General features: G+C 40.7%; 1 protein-coding gene across 1 annotated transcript in view; it reads right to left on the bottom strand.

Moving 5' to 3' along the window:
• Positions 1-467: 467 nt before the first annotated feature.
• The window catches only part of LOC104465487 (DENN domain-containing protein 1A-like), a gene marked incomplete at both ends in the record, with an annotated part of 84,054 nt that continues 61,014 nt past the window's right edge, over positions 468-23,507 (bottom strand). Inside the window, 5 exons of the mRNA XM_010078543.1 lie at positions 468-568; positions 7,029-7,139; positions 12,388-12,441; positions 14,647-14,727; positions 15,689-15,758. Of these exons, the coding sequence (XP_010076845.1) occupies positions 468-568; positions 7,029-7,139; positions 12,388-12,441; positions 14,647-14,727; positions 15,689-15,758 (417 nt within the window). The remainder of the gene's footprint in view (positions 569-7,028; positions 7,140-12,387; positions 12,442-14,646; positions 14,728-15,688; positions 15,759-23,507) is intronic.

Below are 23,507 nucleotides of genomic sequence, written 5' to 3'. Positions count from 1 at the left end.
TGAGCGCCACGCTCCCACAAACAGTTCTGCTGCACAGGGGCACTGCAGACATTAACCACCCAGTCCAAGACATCCCCCTAAGGACACGCTGACCTGGAGCCCCCACCCGGGAACCAGGAGGCTTCTCAGGCCACCAGGACAGTGTGGAATCATAGGGACAGGCTGGAAGGAACCTCAGGAGGGCAACTGGTCCAAGCTCCTGGTCAGAACAGGGCCAGCTTTGGCATCACACAAGGTTCCTCATGGGCTGGGCCAAAATTTGTCACATCATAACAATAAATAAGTTTTTGAAAGGTTTATACTCATTCCCCTAATTTTTTTTTATTTACTTGCTTCCTTAATACGCCGATATATTTTTAGAGTACCAGTTGCATCGTAAGGGGACTTAAAACTTACTATACAGAAATATGAAAACCGTTGTGAATCTAAGTGATATATATACATACATATAATATATATAGCCTTACCAACAGTAGTCCAACAGATGCGGGGGCAGAACAGGAATGTAAACATGCTGCCAGAACATCGGGTAGAGCATAGCTGCAGACCCATGAATGCAGGCAGTTAACTGAAAAACACACATTAAAACAGGGTCATAAACAAGACAAAATCCAAGCTTAGAAAGGCAAGGTTAGAAGAAGAAAAGTAAAGAATCAATTCTGCTTTCATATCAGCATGCTTTAGTACAAAATACACAGTGCTCCTGTTAAAAAAAGGGCTATTGGTGTGTGACTGGTTTATGGTGGTTGTCATTCGCCTGACTCTGTAAACAGCTGAGAACACGATTCATTCAAGAAATAAAATCCGAAAAGAACACCCAGTGTTCTATAAAGCAACAGAAATATGGAAATGAAAACATAAAGGGAACTTAAAAATAGTAAAGGCAAATCCCCCAACCCTGATAATTACCATCCACTAAATATAATTTCAATACAGTTTTATGACAAGACAAACTGAAAAAATATTTGCACTCAGGAAGATACAATGTGAGAGGCATACGTTTCTTAACAACTTCTCATACTAAACTCGGTGACTAAATTTTTATTATTTAAAAGGGATTTTTATCTAATTGGCCTTCACCAAATTGTTTAAACCATTGAATTTCTCAGTTATATTTTTAAAACCTCATTCAGAATAGTTTTGATGGTGGCAGGTACACTGAAAAAGATCACAACTAGCAAACACAAGAGCCAGTCGAGCCATGGGGAGAATCCTCACAGCGCCTTGGAGGAAATTGCTCCTCTCAATCCCATTTCAAACAATAACTAATAATTTGGAAAAGAAGATAAGCAGGATATTTCTCACACCCACTAAGGACATTAAACTGGAGAAGGTGGTAATCCCCAACAGGGAAATCGCAGCGAAAGCTATCGTCACAATACCGTAAGAGAAGGAAATGAACCCACACACACTTGGGAAAACAGAAAATAAATAATTAACTCGGACCTCTCATCCAAGTAGACACTTCCAAGGAAAAGACCAAGAGGTGACAGGCAATCACATCCACTGACAGTGCTCTGCAGTTCCGAGTGTCTTTTAATCTCAAGTGATACCCAGTGTAAGTACTACACTGCGTTCCACTTGTGAGACACATTTTGAAAACAATACTCAACAAAAGCCCACCAGTTATTTGAAGGTATGGCGAAATCAAGCATCTAACGCTTGTCTGGACAGCAGGAAGGAGTGAGAACACTGCTTACAAATACTGAAAACAGAGCGTGGGCAAGCCATGAACATATCGAGTGGCACTACCCCCTCTTTTTTGCTCTCTACTTCCTTCATAATAATTCCTTGGCTTCTAAGCCTTCAACTGAGTAATAAGCTGATATTTTCATAGACCGATCTCTCTTAAAAAAACCAACTCCAGTATCTCGTTCTGAGTGAATAATTACTTCAGTTATTCAGACCATGATTGCTTACGTGGTTGGAAGTGTTTTCTCCCACAAGCATTATTTGATATTTATTCATACTATGCCACAAAATGACTACTGCCACATTTTCTCCCCTTTTTAAAAGTAGTTTTTCAGGAGGACATTGAACAGGATCCAGAACACAGCACTGTTGGACTGCTTAGCAACTTCCAGCATTAGGAAAACTGATTATTTTTCTGGCCCTTTCCCTCAACCTTTTAGCTAGCTGTCCACCCTGAAGAGGATCAACATCTGCTATGCCATGAAAAGTTCTTTAATAGCTTTGAAGAATTCAACACTGTTCAATCTTATCTAGATTTTTAAAGATTTTTAAGATTTGAGGTATGGATTTCTTTTGCAACGGTCATATTTACTTTTCCCCAGTAGCCTTTGTTTATGCATTCACTCGTTGTAGTCCTCATTGTGACAGGTTTCACATTTTTTCCATAGAAACATAGCTCAGAGAACCGTAGTTTCTGTAAGGGAGAATGCTACCACACCCAACTTTCACCTCCCAATATAGGTTTCTGAAATCAGATCTTATTCTTCAGATTCCTACCTCTTCCTGTGCTTCTTTTTCCAGCATCTATTTTGATCTTACTTTCTTCAGACTCCAGCAGCAGCATTTTGCCGAGCAGCAATGAAGCCTCTTTACGCAGCAAGTTGCTCACTGCTGTACGCGTGTCCCACTTACTAGGACGGCAAACAAAATCTGTTTGCATCCCTGGTTTCTCTCTTCTCTAGTGTGTCCACCTCATGGCCTATGTTCTTTACCAGCTCCCTACCATATTGAACCGCAGATAATTTGGACAAAAATGTTCTTGAATTTGTGACATTCATCTGCACACATAGTATCATTTCATCTCTATTCGTCTTAACACCCACTTCAGTATCTCCACAATTTCACTGAACTCTCAAGAAATACTGATAAAACCTGGAGGCACAGTCTTGTCTGGCCCCCGTTAGATTTTCACTTGTCTCCCACGAAAGCTGCACAGTTGCTCCTCACCTTAGCACTGCTGCATTTGGCAAGAGTCATAGCAAGAGGGTCCACAAAGCTCAACAGCATCCCAGTGCTGATAACGTGTTTCCACAAGTGCAAACGTGGAAAAACTTAAAGTAGATTTGAACCATCGTCCTAAGGAAATAGAGTCTCTGGAAGCAGACAGGGTACAGCAGGTACCTGAACAAGCACCTGATCAGACCTTCTCAATATTAAAGCTCTTTATTAGCAGGCAAACATTATTTTATAGTCCATGTGGGATGGAAATATTAGTATGTTAGGATACTAATTAAAGCTAAAGTGTAGAAGCTACAAAATCTTGAATTTATTCTATAGTTATTACTCATGAGATGCTAAAGATTTATCCCTATCCCATTATATTTCAACTTATCTTTATATTACTCCAACTGGAGAAGATGCTCCTCTCTCACAGAGTAGCCAAAAAGGCACAGCCCAGTGCCAGAATACGCAGCAGAACAAAGAAGCACGCTTTCCCAATGTAGTTTTCCCTCTATATTCCCAAATCCTTTATGTTTCCTGTTTCTGTTCTCCAAATCAAAAAGATGTCTGGAAAAAAAACACTGCTTAAAAATGTAATTCTTACTTTAAAATTGCTTTTATGAGGATCAAATGGGTTATTTCCTGGCATTAGTATATAACACAGCTGCCGCTGCAGAGGAGTGAACTCGGTAATTCAACGAGGCCCCTTCCAGGCCCCCTCCCATTGGTTTTAAAACTCAGCAAGAAAAGATTAAACAGATATAATGCTCAACACTGCAGACATCTGAGCAGAACCTGTCACTTATTTTTGAGATGTACTCCCACCTTGCTATCTGGCATGAATTCAAATAGCATACTACCATGGGTAAGCACCAGCACTGTCCTTCAACTCTGCCAAGAGAAGGGCTCATAAAAAAGAAATAGCGTATTTGCTGGAGACCTCACCTGATTAGTGATTGCCATACAGAAAACAAGCACTTAATAATAAGGCAGCCTGAGAAATGCCCAACTGTCAAAACTATAGGAATCCAGCATTTTGAAATAAGATTAGTTCCACTACCTCAGCTCCCTGCAGCTGTTGCTAGAGAATGTAAAAAGATAGCTATGTGAGACAGACACCGAGCCACTAATTCACTTTTTGCAGTTTTATATTTAACACTCTAAAAGCCTTATTTGAGCAAATTAAATCAATGGGATTTTGTCTTTTATAGAAAAGTTATAAACTGATGTTGAATGACAACAGGCCATCTCCAGTGCATTTTACTCCCTCTCTCCTGATGCACACACTCTGCACTGTTTCATAGATGCAGTACAAACGTGCAATGCATTTTGGAAAACGTGCCCACCTTTCCAGTGTTTGTAAGACCATTTTTCTGCATTACTCAGGGCTAAAAACAAAGCTTAAGCCTGAGCCACGTAAGAATCAAGCAGCTTTTGCACAGGCTGTGTCTGAAGGTCAAGACCTGTACTGGCAGAAGGTTGCACGGACAGCGACAGAGCTCCTGGGAAGGGTTTGTACATTTACAACAGGAGTTGTAGGGCTGCTGGAGAACAAGAACTGTGCAAGCTGTTAGCTATGTTGCATCACAAGGACATTTGGTGAATGGCGTCGATCCCACGCTGCCGTTTCCCAAGGACCACCATTTCCATACCCTCAGAGCCCTGAGCCATGTCAGAAACCAACCAGGGAAGAAGAAGTCATGTATCAGAGCTTTCCACAACATGGACGAAGTGACACGGCAAGTTCTCAGGTCCCAGGAACAAGAGAGGATCCATGTCAGAATGGTATTTTTTCCTTTCTATTAACACTCAAAAAAACCCAGAAAAATTACATAAAGAAATTCACCTCAGTATGATGGAGCCAAACAGAAAAATCACAAAAATTCACCAGTTTAAATGTTTTAAGAGTCACAAGGCTTCACGTAAGCCACCCTTCTCTAGCGAGTGACAGCCTGCCGCTGCCCTCATCACAAACAGTTAACACACCTCACCGCGGCAGGGCTGCACGGCAAGTTATCATGGTAGAGAGAATACTGGATGCGAGGAAAGCTCTTCTCTTTCATTTCTGCAACAGCATGCTCCCTCCAGCAGGTGGTCTTTCACCAAGCACAGCTTCTTATGCGTTTTGGTTCCTGTTTGCCTTTTCATGAGTAGTTAGATCATAGAATACGTCAAGAAATTTAACATGAATAATTACTTTAAGATTTTGAGAAATTATTTGAGTTTCCTTTTGTAGGAAAAAAAAATTCCAAGAAAACAGCAATAATTCTTGCACAGGTTCAGTACGAACGGTTTATAAAATAGCTAATAAACAGACTCATTCAGCTACCTCTAAATCTCATTCAACTTAACTGTATTAAGGATATTTCATATCAAAATTTGAATTTGATATGATGTATCATAGCACAGAAGTCACTCCACTATAAGAGACTTTCTATCAAGGACTGTTTCATTTTCTCTCTCTTACCCGATACTAAATTTAAGTCTTAAGTATGAAGTGTGTCATGTAGCCCAAAAAATTAAAAGGAATGAACTGCAAACAGGTCCCTTCCACTTTTTTGTTATAAAACTAAAAAATAAAAACAAAGAAACCAATCCCCTCACCACCACACCACCCTCACTTTACTTTGAGAATTCTCAGTTTGGTACGTTTCCAGTTACAAGGTCTTGGCTTCTGCTGAGCACAGTTTGAAATAAAATAATGCAGCTTGTTCCTACTGCTGGAACACGCAGAGCAGAGCGTGCAGGCAAGGAATCACTGGCTCCAGCCCAACACTTCAAACCTGTCTTACACTGTCACTCCAATCTTGGAGCAGTTTATATATAAAGTTGTAAGATAAGAACACACAGTATGAATACCCCTCCCTACCGAAGAACCAGACATGCTTTTATCTTGGACAGAGGCAAAAGGAAGAGAAATAGCGGAAAGATAGGAAAGAAAACACAACCCTACTTGTGAAATGGCTCATTAAGGAAGGCAAAGTGACAGGTAAGTAATTCTTCTTCCCAGGCTCTGACACAAAGGGAGAGATTAAACCAACCAACCACACAAATTTTGAAATGCTTTGGATGGCCGTTCTCTTCTTTCCTCCTCTCTGATAATTTGCTATTCTTTCCATTCCTTAGGCTTCTGAAACAAACACATCTTTCCTTCATTTTATTCTATTAGCAGGCCTGGAGGTAATTTTGCTTGTTTTAGTAGGAAGGACATAGACCACTTGGCAGACATAAAAGTTGAGATTTTACAAGTTTTCTATGTTATTAAACTTTATCATACTTAAATTATTTTGGTTAAATGTGGGAAGCAGTTTTAATCTCAAACACAAAGTAGGTCACGGTCATAAAGTAAGAGACTAGTTAATACCACACAAATGGAAATGGAAGCCTGTATTTTCAGAAAGGACCGCTCGAGTACTTAGTCCATAGCACTAGAAAGCAAAATCAGTTAAACCATCTTATGCTCATCATCCATAAAGGAAAGCAATCAATACCCATTTACAGAGCAAACAGAATGAAAACTTAACATTTTCTTTTATGAAGAAAATAACAATCTTATTGACTGATAAACCTTGAAATGCATAACACAGAACTTTGAACTAAATCAAGCTGTGTGCTTGTTTTGATGTCCAGCCATTTTTTGAAGAGAGCAGAGTATTCGGTAGCTTTCATCTCTCAGACCCTTGACAGAGCCTAAGTAGCATTAAGACTACACCTCATCAAACAAAACTGCAAAAATGTGGATTGTCCATGTATTTTAGCTGACTCCTTCAGTCCATCCAGAGAAGGTCACTGGAACATCCATTTAACAGTATCATTTATCTATTTTTTCCTGTTGAGTAAATTATGAAACAGGGACTTCACAACAGCACAAATGTTTGTACATTTATGTACCAAACCACCCCAAGAATTCCTGCATCCAAAAAACCCCTTTTCATTTGAACATTAGAGGCCAACAGAAGCTCAGTAAATTTGTCACAGAGAACCACAGAATCGAGATGAGTTTGCATAGCTGAGGTTGGAAGGGGAACCTGCAGACCACCAGATCATTTCCTATATATGACTGTCAATTTTTAAAAAGTACTGTGAATAGAACAATTATTCCACATTTTACTTACAGTGCTCAGCTTACTACAACAAATGAGGATGCGGCGTTCGTACAGCATACTGGCGTAGAGATGCAGCATGTTGTTGACATCAACTGCTACAAAATACTCTGTCAGATTTCTCTGGGAAGAGAGAAAATAATTTTTGATTCATGATCTTACAAAAACAAATGTCCTTAACAAAAAAATAACCAGATTTCATCCTCTCATTACGCTACATCCCGTACGTGGCTAAACGAAAGAAAGCAGTATGTCATCTTATGTCAGAGGACTTTTTAATTGCAATGTCTTTCCCCTAACTTTTGGAGAGCTGGGTCTTGGAATAATAAAATTGATGATGCATACAGCTTCTTAAATACAAGATACTTCTCTGAGAAAAAATATGTTCTGTCACTTTTATGGAAACTTCAAAGCTCTCTGATAAAGTACCAAAAAAATCTCACAACCCAACAATAAAAGCAGCTCTCTTAGAGGGCAATTCTAACATAACAAATTCAAACGTACATTCAGTCTATGCCAGAACTATTCTGTAATTTGACATACACGTGGGCATTTAACACACAAGGCAAAAACAGTTACGCAGGTTGCCTGAACTCCTGACTTTGTGTGCTCAGACACATCTCCCCTTGGTGGAAGACAGAAAGCACTTCCCTGGGGGGCTGAGGAAGGAGATGGAGAATTCCCTCTGGAAATTTCAGTGGATGCCTAGCTCTGATGAATAGGCAGGATTCAAACCTCCAATTGTGCCTGAGTGATCGGTATGTATAGATAGTGTAAGGAAAATGAATTGTGGTAGAATATTGTAAGTGAAGCACGTTTCCAATCTGCCTTTAAAGTACAGACAAAGATCAAGACACAAGCAAGTAACGCCACCAAAACTCTGCGTGTCGAAGTACCTACATAAAAATTATTGTAAATAACTGAAACTGAAAACAGAAAACAGAGCGAGCTGCACAAGAGCCTACGGCCACTTCTTCCCCCACCTCATCCCATCAGCCGGCAGCATTACCCATTCCTCCTCACCGATGTGACTGCCCTGTGCACATGCTGCAGCCGCATGAATCATGCATCATTTGCTAAATAATTAAGAGGATCTCATTCTGCTGTTTATTGGAAGACATAAGTTCTTTACTACCAAAACTAGAAAGCCACCATGTAGGTAACGAGATCAAAATGTATTATGTTATGAGCAGTTTTAAAGTGCAAGGCAAACAAAAAAGGATTTTTGTTTGTAGAGGGTATTTTCACTTCTTAGAACACAGACATTAACAAAAAGGAGGGTGGTGGAGGGAAAGGTAATACACCCAAAAATGCTGAATTTGGGAATTTGTTTTCAAATAGCTTCTTACAGATCTGAAAGGGTTGCTACACGAGAAAGACAGTCTTGTACAAAAAGCACATGTGAGAGCAAAATTAGATTAGTCATGAATTCAAGTGCAATCTTAATCATCGTTAAACAAAAAAGTGCAGAAAAGCAAAAAGCAAATATGATTTAGAAACTTAAAGAAGCTCAACACAGCCTATTAGCACTTTTGACAGATCCAAAGATAACTCTAAAACCACCAATACTTGGCCTGAGAAGTCTGCCAAGATGCTTCATACTGTGCAAAAATATGTTCCACAGCTTGCCATCCAAACACAAAGAACTACAGAAAAATTAAGCATCGTGTTTGGAAGACTTCTGTACCAGTATCTAGAGATAAAAACTAAGCTCATTATGGTTAGCTTCAAACATGTTAATATAAAACAATCCTTCAGGTCTTTGTTACAGAAAGGAAGAGCCACAGACAGGTATATTCAAAGAAGAAAAAAAAAAAAGCCAACACATTTTGCCAAAAACCTATTAAACTATCATGTACTTTTTCTGTATTTCTCATCCCATCTGTGCTGATTAGCATGATATTTTTGTCTAAACATAAGCTGTCTTCTCTACGGCTCTTCTTCCCCCTCTCACCCATCTTTCCACGACGCCAAAACACAGCACATGACGACACAATTACCGCAAATACTGAGAATTAAAAGAATTCTTAAGTAGCACCAAACTCCCTTTGATGCCACTCAAATCAGGGGCACGGCAAAAGGAGCACAGAACCCCTACGCTCTGCCTGAAGATGGAGATGTGCCCGTACACGGTTCTGTTCATAACGCAACGGAATCCACTAGCGAGAGGAAAATACACACGGGGACTTGATTTGCAATTATTCTTTCATCACGTTAATTGTAGCGAAATACCGGCTTTGACACACAAACGTACCTTCACATGGAAAGATTTATCAGGTTTTAGTCTTCTCTGCTCTCAGAAATTTGCCAACGACACCTGCGAAGCATGTGGGCTGTATGGTAATGTATTGATACTAAGGAAATTCACGTGCTAGCTCTAAGTTTTATTTATAAGAAAGCTGTCGTCTTTGAAGATGAAATTGGGACTTGCACATGTATTTTGAAAGACATGTCTCGTAAGTGACAAAACCATGAATGAGTTAAATAAATACAAATGAAAGCGTTCCAATTTGCAGTATAATTGTTGTGTATTTTGTTTCCTAGGATTTAAACCTTTCTTGGGAGAGAGAAACTGGGATTTTCAAAAGAAAATAGGGGAACAGGTATACCCACTCTGCTCAAAAATCACCAAGAGTTCTGCAAAATTCCCTTACGCTCCCTTGAAAGTTCATTCCAAGATCAATCACCTATTTGATCATTTGCTACCTAATATTACCCACTGAAGGAACAAACCACTGAGCTTTCTCCTCTGCAAAGAGTGAAGCTCAAACATAGTAACATAGATTATAGTTCCCTTATACAAGACTGTTTCCTGTTAAACAGGTCAATAGAACTGAGTCAGGTTTCCTTCTCCAGCCTCCTACTGGAAATCCCTCATCTTATTTAAGAGTTTGTTTTCTTTGAAATATCACACATCCAAAATCCAGCATGGGTTAGGTACTCCGGTATGCAGCTAACACTCTTTTATAATGCCATGCTGTTGTTCGGGAGAAGAAAATAACGCAGACAATACAGTTTATCAAATGGTGTAAATACAGAAATAAAAAGGGGAGGGTGGATTTTAAAACAAACAGGTAGCAACAGACATATGTTGTAATGAGTGAAAGATCAGGCATTTTGAAATACAGGACTCAGCGATACAAAAATACACCAGAATATCATCACCAAGAAAATGTCATCATTTCAGACTGCTAACTTACCTGACATTTCTGAAACACAGCAGATACTACCAGGAGATTTACAGACCTGCACTGTATTTCCTGCAGTGAACCCGATTTATTTCTGAAGTCACAATGCATTTACCAATCTTTCATGCAACTTAAATTTTTTGAAAAAGTGAATGCTTAGCTGTTACACAGAAGCATCCATACCAAATGTTTTCATGACTCATTAAACATATCGATCTGACACAAGTCAGATAATTCCAAGAAGTCTGTTAACATTCCAAACGGAGTTCTGTGCAGCTCTCCATTAATCATTACAGACAACTTCAAAGTTTGGCCCTACCAAAACTTCAGCTAATATGGGTTTTAAAATGTAATTACTGATAAGATATATAGAATTCTGAATAAATCAGGCCAATTGATAAAAATCCATGAGGATTTATGCTCATTTAATGTCCTTGTATTATTCCCTAATTGCTGCAATTCTACATGAAAGTTGCACTAACAGACAGATAAAATCCTCATAAGAAACTACCCAGTACTCATTAGAAAAAAAATAAATGAAATGCCTGAGAAACAGAAGACAGTCAACTGCAACAACAGCTGGACCAACGGATTTGATTTTTAATATTTTCCTTTCTTACAATGAGCCCTAGCTTTTTAAGTTTGGGTGTATAAATACATATACATAGGCACACGTATTTGTTAACGAAATGTTCTTCTGCTTCTGCTCCCAGAGGTGCTCTGGAAGAGCCCATCCTTCACACCGACATCCCTGCACGAGGCACCTACATCGGAACAGCCACGCTCGCTCCGAGGCACACCAGCCCCGCTCAAGGATTCATAGAGGATGCTTTCCAGCATCACACGGCACTCCCTCCCATGAAGGCTGAGCGTTCGGCTTTCAAAGGGTTTCCAGCTCCTCCTGGCCCAAGGCCGCTGCTTTCACAACAGCCTTTGATTCAGGAGCGTTCATTGTGTCTGCTGCTCCAACGTTTTGGGAAGCTGATTCATCCCTTTGAATACAGAGCGAACATCACCAGCAGACATAGCTGACGGAGCATCAATACAGCTATACCTCCCGAAGCCTTTACTACGTAGCGTGTTCCTAAGCTGTTCCGTTTCAGTTAAAGCAGGCCCAAGGCAGATGATCTACTTTTAACCCCTGCCCTTGCTTTCTTACCATTCCTAGCTCATTGCTCTCTGCCCTCCAATTTACCAGCCTGTAAAGCAGAAATAAACTTCCTGCCTTGCTCTCCAGCTGATCTGAGGCTTATCATACAAAAATCGTTCAAGTCTGAGATGATTAGCATGAAAGAGATTAACATAAAATAGAACCCCTATAAACAAGTAACTTCATGTCTGGATTAGGACAGAACATATTCCAGATCGCTAGTTGGGAAATTATTAGGTTTCTTTTAAAACAGCAGTTCTTTGGAACTTATGAGAAAAAACCAGACCCTGATTCAAGTTAGCTACAAAGGTGAAATACCTCAGCAGATTCTCGTCTTCTTTTTCGATAGAAATTAAAGTCTTGGTAAAGTGGTTGAAATTCCTTTCTATTGGAATCTCGCGATTTTCTGCAAAGGATGACTCTTGTAGTACTCGCTCCAATGGCAATCACAAAAGTGCCTTAACATTACTTTCAAGAATTGTTCATAGGCTTATTGTAGTGAGGGAATTTTCACACAAATCAACTCCACCATTGTTCTCTGAAACGCCACCAAACTGTTACACAGAGTTACCACATCACCGCTGCTTCCCAATTTTGAGTAGGCTAAAACTACTGACGTGTATTTTAAATCTCCTCACGTATTAGAACAAGAAATCGTGGAATGAGAAGAGTAAGTAATACCAGAGTAGTGATAATAATAAAAGCTTTGTGTTTTCTAAACAAATATATTGACAGCTTAAACCAATTATGCTGTCAATTTCCAGTTCATTTGGTATCTTTACTGAATTAAAATGGCAAAGATTAAATTCTACTGTTCTGTTGTACTTCAGAAGGCCTGTTACTCATGTACAGTTCGCAACATGCTTTCCGCCCAATACTTATAAATTAACCACCTAAAGTTTACTTCAACATCTAGCAATATTTTACAGAATATAACCTATTCCTATGGCAAACAGAGGAGGTAACAATCGTTATCTATTTTGCTGCTGGCATTAAACAAGTGGTAAAGTGCACGGTTCTCTGGAGTACTCACATTTTCAGGTATACTAGGAAGCTCTCTGATGTCAGGCACAGTAAAATAAGAGTGCTAAAAAGAGAGAAAATATTGATTACTACAATATTGTCAAAAGTAATCCAAATTTATTGCTTGGTATTAGTAACAGCAGTACTAGCAGTTGCTCAGCTAAGTGAAAATGACAGAACATTTGTTACCAACTACCAGGATGCCTTCTTTGTCACGGATTTCAAAAGCTGGATTCTCAGATCACACACGCAATATGAAATGCGTTAAGACAGAAAGTATCAAGTGCTCCTGAAAAGCTATATTACATTTTATTTTGTTCTTCAGAGACACTGATACAGACAGACTCACACGATGTACGACATACGCCAAGGAAACTCCAAGGCCGCCCATAATTCAGGCCATCTTTCCACAGCCCGCTGCAGGCTGCATGATGGACTGCAGGTAACAGCAGCAAGCAGGTTCTTTCCTGACTTACAGCATCAGTAAGTTTCATTCAAGACAATGGTAAAATTATAGAAATTTAGAAATACAGAAATGCTTCTAAAGTTTTACGCCTACTTACCTGAAAAATACCATTAAAGTTCCAAGTCAATTTTACACACCTTAAAAAACACATTTTGAAAGACTATATTGGTCTCGCAATTCCATAATCCATCTATTGTTACATTTTTTAATTGTGTGCATTCCAAGTGACCACGTTCACTCTAGTTCCCAATCTGACCATGCCTCACTTGTATGATTCTTGGGTAGGGCTTTGAGAAAGGAACGGACAGAATGTGACTAAACTGCTTCCATAAATCAGTGTTGTATACAATCTACATTACTTTTAAGATTTTCACAATTTGTCTTAAGGCTACTTATTAATTACTTGCTGAAGCTTTAAAGGCTGTGATATTCTTGGCATAGTTCCACAATTGGCACAACTTTCCTGTATATATATCTCAGACCTTTCAGTGCTTCACGAACAGTCTACAACCTGAAATAGCAAGCGAGTATAACAGCTACACTGAATATAGACACCGAATGTATAAACACAAATTCCTGCTTTTTGACACAGCACTGTTTTAGTTTGGTTGAAAAGATGCAAAACGACGATACAGGAATAGTATGTGTAACCACAGCAGATAGAGGAACCTCACCCCGACCCCAAAATAGGCTTGTAAACAGCCAAAATAAAATGCACAAAGACACCACAGCTCACGGTCCCTTGGCTGCTTTTTTATATCCTTTCTTGCTTCATTGCCCATGAAATGTCTGAGACAAGGGGAGACCGGCAGCATTCCTTGAAACCACTGGTATGAAAAAACTGCAATATCCCAACTGATCGTTGCCTTTTGAGACAGCTCGTCCCCTTAACAGAAAGGCTGTTCACAAAAGAGCTGGCCTGGAGGGGACCGGGACACCGCTGCTGCCAGCTGGTGACCTGGCAAGGCCAAACAACTGCTACCTGTCGACTGACATTACCGGGTGAAGTGATGAGAGCAAGCTGCTCGTTGCCAAAAAGTACTTTAGAAGAAGGAGCAAAGGAAATGAAAGGGAGAAGAGAACTGTGGCTGCACACACCACTAGTTTCCATGTGAACTCTAAATGACTAATTGGCAACCGCAGCAATGTGCACTTCAAGTATTTTTTCGCTTCAGCCTGGAACACAAGGTTGTTCTGCAAAAATTAATCTGAAGAGAAAATCCCCAAAAGCCTAAATTCAAAACACAATCTCATCAACAAAACCCCACATCTATTCTTTCAGCGTTCTTTGGTTAATTTTCTCACAGGATACAAAAATTAAATAAATCCTTTTTTTGTGTGAATCTTTTTCTTGGGGGGAAGAAGAGGAGAAGGAGCCAGAAAAGGTGATAAACAGTTAATACTGCAAACGCCGCTATGACAGGTACGGGACTGTTCCTTTCCAGTCTTGTCCCCCTTGCATACTTGCAAGATCTAGGAGCTCTGCAGAAGTGTGGGCAATAAACGTCATGTTGCTGCTCTGTGACCTCTCTCAGGTCACAGATGATATGAAGAGAAATTTCCATGGGGAATATACACAATGCTCCTCCAACCAAAGAACAGCATTTCAAAGACATCTGATGTTAAGGAAAGGGAAACAGAGGGCCCCGAATGTGAAAAGGGGAATTTCACAGCTCTGGGTCCTCACAGGAAAGCAACATCTGTGTACAAGTTCTGAAAGGGAGAATTGCTTTTGACATTCCTCTGTTATGATATGTGATGAAAATTAAACACCCCCGTTTACATCTCTCCCACTTCACTTACCACTCCAAGATGAACAGAGGTTCCTGGCTCAGGGATGGTAAGTTTATGAAGCGTTTCTAGGAGCTCACTCCTTTGACTATCCTGAAATAAGAAGGAACATGAAATTGGCATTGACACAACAAGCTAAACTCCAAGATGGAAGGACAATCAATGTTTGTGGAACGGGAGGCTTAGAGAACTTGCAAGGGTAAGGAAAATTGTGAAAACAGATTTATACAATAGACTATGACCAGAAATGAATGTAGTTTCCTCTGAGAGCTGGGTTTTATAAAACTATTTTTTTAGAATACATTTTTTTAATATGTATTTTCTACGTATTTCTGCAACCTACTGATTCACCAACCTTCACTACATAGTCACCCAGCTCAGAGCAAGCCAGCTTGCACTGCAAGTTCTCTCTAACAATCCACTGGCTCAGGGGAAAGACAAATGTATTTAATTCATCTAGGTAAAGATGGGATCCTAAGTGCTTCTACCTCAAACATGAATGATTCTGACAAATGCAAAATACAATTATGACCACAAAATGCTAATAAATCAAAGCAGCAACTGTACTGGGAAGATTACACTTGTAATATTTTAAATACATGAAACTAGGCTAGGTGTTCCAATCATACGTGATTTTTCTGTATCATGAATTATCATTCATAAACCTAGAAGCAAACTTTCATGGCTTAGGTCACATTTTTTCACTGTCTCAAGACTGAAGTTTACTTTATTTTGTTTTAAAAGCAAAACAGCATCTGAAGGGCTTAGGCTACACGATGCTACGAGGGTCAGCACTTTGCATCAGTGAGCTTAGTTACACACTTGCTTTACATCAGAAGTAAACCTGCATAAGAAATGTGCCAAAGAGGCATGAAACACTGCACCATGGGAATTGCATGGATGTGCTGAATACAGTTCAGGTAATCACAAAGTCTGCACAGTATTCACATGGTCATCTCTGATAAAAGCACCTCTTAACACAGCTTGTTTTCATCCTCTTGCCCTCATTTGATATTGGGGAGGGAAAAGTAGGGTTAGTAATTTAGAACAATACCTGTCCTTTTGCTGAATAGTCTGCCAAGACATTGAGCAGCTTATAAAAGACTTCAAACCATGGGAGGTAACTACAAAAAAAAAAAGAAAGAAAAAGCATACATTTAACTTGCTGCATCTCAGTTTGTAAATCCAAGATCGCTGGCCTTTACTGTACAGATGCCTCCTAACAACAGCCTCTGTTGGACATGACACTATCTGTTCAGAAAGCCACGTCACACCCTCCATTTGAAGAACACTTCCAGAGGGTTGAAGCATCCCTTTCCTTCGAGGACCGAGCTGCAGTATTTGCTCTTCCCCAGCACTCCCAGTCCCTGTGGCACCACACATCCAACGCAGCACCGGCTGGGACCAGCCTGTGGGACCAGCTCACCTCCCTGCTCACCCTGCACGTAACGAACATACCATCCAGGGGAGGTTTTTATCCTGTAAGATAAATGTACATTAATTTTCACGTATGGTAGAACATTTTTGATTGTAATTATTTCCCAAAGTATATGTTGGATAACTGGTCTTCTGCACAGATGCTCCGGGTCCTAGGAAACTGCAGACAGACCGCTGGTTTGGTTTTGAATCCTGATACAACTGGATTTTTTAAAGTGCATTTTTAAAGTTTTTAACTGTTGTCAAATCTTACACCATCACTGTATTTAGCCCAGCCTTTAGTCAGGTCAAATAGAAACTTGACCTTAAGTAAATTGCACTCAACTTAGGAAAGAAATAAAGGAAAAAAAAATTAAAAGACAAACAAGCAGAAAAATCACATCTTTCAATTGAATTAAATTTCCATTCCATAAAATAAGACAGATAGCGAAGATGTTACTTTTCACTGCAGTATGCTTCGGTATGATTTTGTACCCTATTTTTTTTGGCACAGCTCTTTATTTCAATTCCTTTTTAAATCCCAACATGGAATCTCCCCTCAGCTGCAGCGAATAGAAAAGCAAGCTGGCGTGACGCACAAAGCGATTCCTTTTTTAATGACAGATGCTTTCTGAAGCAAATGGATTCTATTTTCATATCGTTAGACAGGATTTAAAGTTTTTATACAATATGACTACATCCTGACAACTATAAAGAATGGAGTGCCCCATGGTTCCCAATCGTACAGCTTTTAGTAATAAATGAAGTGAGAAGCTATATATGAGACAGATAAAGTGAATGGCACTCCATCATTAATGTTTGTTTGAAGCCTGCAAATGCTACTGTAAAATGTAAGTAGCTTATCAAAATATACTGATAAGCAACTTAACTTTTCATGTTATATGACAGTATTATCATTTAAATTAATATGCTCTAAGCATCTTTACAAACTATGTATTAGAATAAAGCAGAAAGACAGACAATTACCACTTTAAACAGCATTGCAGGTTGGCATCACATTGTAAACAATCAAGAAGGATTAGTTAGAAGATAAGTTTCTTTCTTTCTGTTTAGTTAAATAAACTTCAGCAGAGTTAAAAGCCATGACAAGAGTAACAAGAAATCCTCTCTGCTAAGTAGAGATTAAGAACCTCGTAAACAAACCCTTGCAAAGCATTTATCAGCAGTTTGAAAAGACAGCGAACCAAGAAGGCAGAAAGCTCCCTGACAGTGTGAACCCAAAACCTAATTTCAGAAAGGCGTACTTCGGGTTCTACTTAATTGCCCAGAGACCTTGCTGGAAAACTACATTTACAGCATTAAAATGAGAATCTTTTAAAATATTGTTGTGTTTACAATGTACGTGTCAGTCTACAAGCAATAAAGCAAAGCAAGTTGCCGCAGCTTCGCGTTGCCAGAGCTGCGCTCCACGCAGAGCCCCAGCGCCCGCGGGTGAACCAGACCCGGTTCTCGGCACCGTTTCCCACATGCAGTGCATGTACCCAACAGGGACAATGCTGGGCTCTGAACCCACCATCAGATTGTGTTCTTTCTTCAAAGATTCACTTATCTGTCCCATTGGGGGCCAGTCTGTTCACAGCTGAGCTGTACCTCATACAGAGCCACGGCAGATTTCTCTATTACTGCGCTACACCCAACGTGACAAAGCTGTAGGTTCTGTCCATGAGAATGCTCCATCCAAATCCAACTTTAATTCTTTCACTCAGCACCTCGAAAATAGCCGCTACGATTCTAATAACAGCAGCCAGATAAAGTCTCACATTCACACAACATCAGCCCTATTCTGTCAGATTTGCTCACTCCGTGTTGGCTTTCCCTTGTCCCTTCGCTACCATCCTATAATGAACTTCACCGTTCTCCTCTGTTTAACACTAACCCTTCCTTATTTTAGTCCATGTTTTCCAAATAATGGTTTAGCATCTCGGCATACCAGCTTCTTTCTCTTCTTTTGAGAATAACTTTCCATTTCAAGGAGAGAAGCTTCCCAGTTGGGAAGTTGAGGGAATTAGCCGGTATTTGAAGCGGAGCTCACCACAATGCACAGGGATCTGCGTAGCTCTTGCTCAAGAGAGGCGCAAGCCAAGATAAAACAAACCCACCATAAAATTGCATAAATTACGTAGACAGTCTCACTTCAATTTTCACCTCCCTCCTTTGTCACTGAAGAATTCAGGATCTCTCTCATCTTGAAAGCTTTGGATACATTAGAAAACTAATTTATCCTGCCATCTTCAATACTTTTACTTCATCACTTATTCCATGTGTTTACTACTCAAGAATGAAACAGTTCTGCTTTTATTAGACCACATTGTGACCAGCTAAAGTTGAAAAAAAAATAAATCACGAAATATAGTCATCTCAATTTGTTTCTAGATTTCTGCCAAAAGGAAAAGAGAAAGATGTGGATTTTTTTCTTACATAAGCAAATCCTTGAGGCAGCCTTTAAACACCCCCTCCAAAGAAACGGAGGCTGAAGTTACAACTAAAAACTTTCTGTACCACATGCAACTGAGTAGCACAACTGGTAGCACGACTGAAGATTTATGGCTTATGACTCGCTCATATTTAATTTGTAACCAAACACTTCCCCTTCCTCTTAGCTACCTTAGAACTTTTGATTAACTCTTGTTTTCACAGGTCATAGGTTAAACAAAGGAAGGGAAGCACTCTGGAGTGAAATTGCCCAGAGCACCATGGCCTGGGAGCGCCCGCACCCGCGCACACACATCTCCTTCCAGCAACATCAAAACGCGAGAGACTAGAGCTCTTCAAGGGAGTTGAAGTTCAAAGACCCTAGTAAGCATAAATCAGATTGGGGTTGAAGAGTAAACAAAAATAAAAGGGCAATCAGAAATTTTATTTTTTTTTTAAAAAGTTTTATAGCCATATATATATACACATATATATACACACCTATAGCAATGCATTTGCCACCAGCCATGAGAATCAAATCAAAGCCTCATCAAATCAGACCTTTCCAAGCTGCGAGATCGGCTTAGCACTCTGCTCTTCTCTCCCTCCAAACCCTCCGTGTGCGCCGCAGCCCCAGCGCCACTGATGGGCAACTCCGACGGGAAACAAGCCCGGGCACAGGAAAACTGCTTATTGTGCTGCACAAGGTCTGCACAGACTCCGCTGCACAAGCCGCACAGTGCCTTATTCAGTAACTCATATGTCATCACCTTTTTAGTGCGCTCCTTGGAAGTACAAACCATCGTTAGTTACATGTGTCACAGCAATTAGGGTCAGTCAGGACGTTAAGACAACAGTGCTGCGCTGCAGCTTGTAAATGCAGATGTTTCCAAAATGCAGCGTTTGAGGAATAGCAGTGCCTGACAAGCTGGGCTGAGACAACGGGAAAGGTATAAAAAGAAGCAAACCAGCATGATAACAAATCCCAGCCATCCCGTGGGCACGGTGGTGGCAGCACTGGCGAGGTTCACCTTTCCTAGAGTCCCACGGAGAAGCGGAGCCCTTTGTACCAGCTGCACAGCCAGCCGACGGCACCAAGTGCCTCTGCCACTGCAGAGCCCTCTGAATCCTCTCTTCTGCCTGCTCTCAGGGGATTTCTTTCCTTCTTGCATTTTCCCCAATTCTGTTATAAACTTCAGGTAGAAGTTCTGTAGGTTAAGCATGGGATGCACCCCCCCGAACGGGCTCACGCAGCACTCGCACATCTTGTCTTACGGAGCATTGTAGTACTACACAACTGCAACACCAAGTGCTTACTTGGCTGACCTGCTACTGTGTATTAACAATAAAAGTCAATTAAAACATTCCCTTTCCTGTTTTTCTACCCAGTGTGACCAAGTGTAAGCAGCTGCAGCAGGTCTCAGCGGCACAAAGGCTCCCGGGTTCCCCAAACGCCCCCACTGAACCCACCGCTCCCCGGCGGCCACAGGCAGCAGCGACGCTCACAGAGCTCAGCTCAGAGGGGCTGAATACGGCCCTTCAGCAACACGGAGCCAGAAAACTGCAACAAAGAGATTTACGATGTAACAATTTTACATTTTAGTCAAGCTAACAAGTGCAAGGGCAGCTCGAGATAACCGCTCCAAGGGTCCTTTGTTAGCGTGCTAACATCTAATTGGGACAGCGCAAAGGGACCGCAGCCTGCGCTTGACACGGCTGTCACCCTCTCTGGGATTCTTTGTGGTCACTCTAAAACCTTGTGGGGGGAAAACAAAAAAATCCAGTGCAGCTGCACTGTGGAATTTATGTAAATAAAACAAACTCAGAAGAGCTTTAGCATTACAGTATGCAACATCACAAAGCGTCTACCAACCCAGCACACAGGAACCCCCCTGCTCCTCACCGGGCACTCTGGGAAGGCAGAAAACAACAGAGTTCTACAGTCTGAAAAAGAAACCAGCTTTTCCATGAAAACTACGCCTTGGAATTCCACTGAAAAACATTTTATACAAAAATAATCCGTGTTTTGAGAATCTGGAGCCTTACACTTCAGACTGGAAAACTGGACTGTCACCCCTGTCGGCTTATGGGTGCACACATAACATCCCATATTCTGTACAACAAAACTGTACATGCACAGACACATAAATACAGGCACAACTGAGAATGTACAACATTTTAAATATCTTCCATAGTTGAGCTTTTTTCTGGTGAATTACGTAACACTGCAAAATTCAAGAAAGGTTATTGAATTTTATGATAGACCATTTTCTGGTTAATTTATTTCGGAAATGCCTTTAAGGTCTGCTCTGTTGTCGGGGACTTTCTGTTTTCCCTCTGGTAGCTCACTCCTTTTTCAAAATCAGAGATTTTCAACTTGTAACACACACGTTATTCATAACATTGGGAAAATGTGCCAAGTGATATTTCTCCAATCAGTCCACAAGGAGAAAAGAGAAAGGAATTCATTTAAGAGAGAGAACCTAGGGTCTGCTGAAACAAAACGCAAAACTGTAAGTAGATTTTGCAGAGTACATAGATCTCTAAAGCCTGGGGCACAGGCTGATGACAGACGAAAAGAACTGTGCAATTTGATCAGCTTTCCAACAGCGGGAGTAGAAAGCCGCAGTTCTTCCTGCACTCAGCTAATACAAGCATGTCTGACCAGGTACACCTCCCTTCTCAAATTCAGCACGCTAAGGTAATTAACTCCGGAAAATCAAGTGCATGATGCTAAAAAACAAACAAACAAAACATTACATGTTTTTAGTAGATGCAAAACTAAATGGGAAGCCCCAGAAACTCCCAGACACAATCATAAGGTCTCTTGTCCCTTTTCAGAAGGGAAAGTTGTAAATCTTTCAGGTTTTTTAGTTTGAGACCAAGAAAGAAATTTCTCAAGCATGTTTGACAGCAAAGGACAGAAGCAGTGACATGAAATAAAGGTACATAAAGAAAAAAGTTTGCTTGCTTTTGCAAGGCAAACACTGACAATCATGTCTTTATACTCTTATTAAAACCACAGGCAAAGAATATCCCCAAAGCACACTTGGTGAGAAGATGGGTTTAGTGAAGTACCTGATAGTTCATTGTAAGGTTTATGAAGTGCAACAAAATAGCCTTGGATCTAAAAAGACAACAATTATGTTCTACTTGAGGCCAACAGGAATACATTTAACAACACTTTTACTTGGCAAGGGTTAAGTAAAAAGCTCTAATTAACAAGTAAGAAGAGGGCAGAGAACAGCCTTAAACTGAGAAAAGTTACAGATTATTCTGGCACTAATTTTCCTGGACATTAAAATAATTGTTTATGCTGTAGTTAATGGGAGTTTGGCACATGGGGCTTCATTTTGAAAAAGTCGGGTGCGTTAGACAGCATGAGAGCCTAAAGATCACCCCTGAAGTGACAATACAGAGAAAGGATTCCAAAGGCTCAGCTTGTCAAGGGATCTCTCTTCTCAAACCACGTTTAAAAGTAGACATGAAAGTGCTGGGGGAGAGAACTCTAGATGTGGCAGACAACCAGAGATCCCACTAGGTTTGAGACATCTGGCATCAGTTGAAATCCATCACATTTCATTTGGGGATCAAAGACTACTGTTAAGTCTATCACAGGTTGAAACAGTAGATCCTGAACAGCCTTTTCATCCCAATGCAAATTAACCCTTTTCCTTGACCAGAGGAACAGCTCCTTTTCATTACCGACTCCAGCCGCACGTGCTTGTTGAACCATGTCCTCTAGTGCTAAGTTTGAGCTGAAATTTCAGTAGAATTACGAACTTTTATTCTAAACCAAAAGGGCTCCGTACGAGCAAAAGGCACAACGTGTCACCGCACACTGCTGCAGGGGCTCCGAAAGCCCTGGGACTCGGACACATCTTGTGTTACCACCTGTAACGCAGAAGGGACTGGAGACTATCCAGCGCGAGTCAGAGTCCGACATTCGATTGCGGGTTGTCTATGACCACAGTGCACAACGTTTTAGGATTAACAACAAACATTTAGATGCAAAAAATAAGCACGTGAAATGATAGTACTTGACTCTTCACCTGCAGAAATGCCACTGATTAACCTGACCCCCAGACTTCCTGACAACGTGACACACAGATTAACCGAAAACACTCTCTGGCCCTTCACCCGAAAACCCTCTCTGGCCCTTCACCGGCTGCTGGCGCTGCCTCTGCGGAGCCGCACAGAGCCTCCCTCCTGTTATCACAGCGCAGCCAAATCACATTTTCTACTGAAACAATATGCAGAAGCCAACTCGTGCAGCTTTTCTCACAGTTCTACCTCTCAGAACAGCCTCTGCTTCTCCAGTTACCACCGCGTAACCCGAGGGCTCCCGTCACATCTTGATTTTTGGAGGAGGAAGTTGCCATGTAACCGCGTTGGGGAATGTTGTACACATCTGTCAGCAAGTCCAGGATGGTTTCACTCCCAACAGACGCTTTCTGTAAGCCTTCAGACAGCAACACAAAAGTGATCCATTTGTGGAGGAGAAGATCCATCCATCTCGTACTTTAACTACTTCCTCCCGACTTTTTTGATGCCAGGGAAGTGGGTTTTCCCCAAGGTGATGCGTTAATTCATTTTGTATCAGCACTAAAATGGACATTTCCAAGCCAGTCAGCCAGGGCCAAAGGTAATAAAAAGTGACATGATTTAATTACTTCTGTTACAGTTGTCCAGCAACTAAAGGTGTGACATGAAGCCCTAATTAATTTAGTAACATTGGTTTCTGGTCAGTAGGCAAGACCCGTGACCCAGCCGGACTAGAACAAAATATCCTCGGCTTTAGCCAATTCCACCAGTAGCAATATGTGAGTATTACTAACACCTGACATTTTCTGTTATGATCCTTCTCACTGATATTTTACAAAAGCATTTTGACTTCCAGTCAGGATTAAACCTTTGGCAAAATCTGCAATAAACTTCCTTTGACACACCTTCACTATTCTTCAAATCCACTACAAGTCAGTTAAACCAGCACTGCGCTGGATGGGTAATGCAGAGGGGAGAGG

Source organism: Pterocles gutturalis, unplaced genomic scaffold (genome assembly GCF_000699245.1).
Source record: "Pterocles gutturalis isolate BGI_N339 unplaced genomic scaffold, ASM69924v1 scaffold5753, whole genome shotgun sequence".
In the NCBI taxonomy this organism is placed as follows: domain Eukaryota; kingdom Metazoa; phylum Chordata; class Aves; order Pterocliformes; family Pteroclidae; genus Pterocles; species Pterocles gutturalis.
Note: the sequence above shows the minus strand (reverse complement) of the source record. Positions and strands in the feature narration are given on the sequence as shown.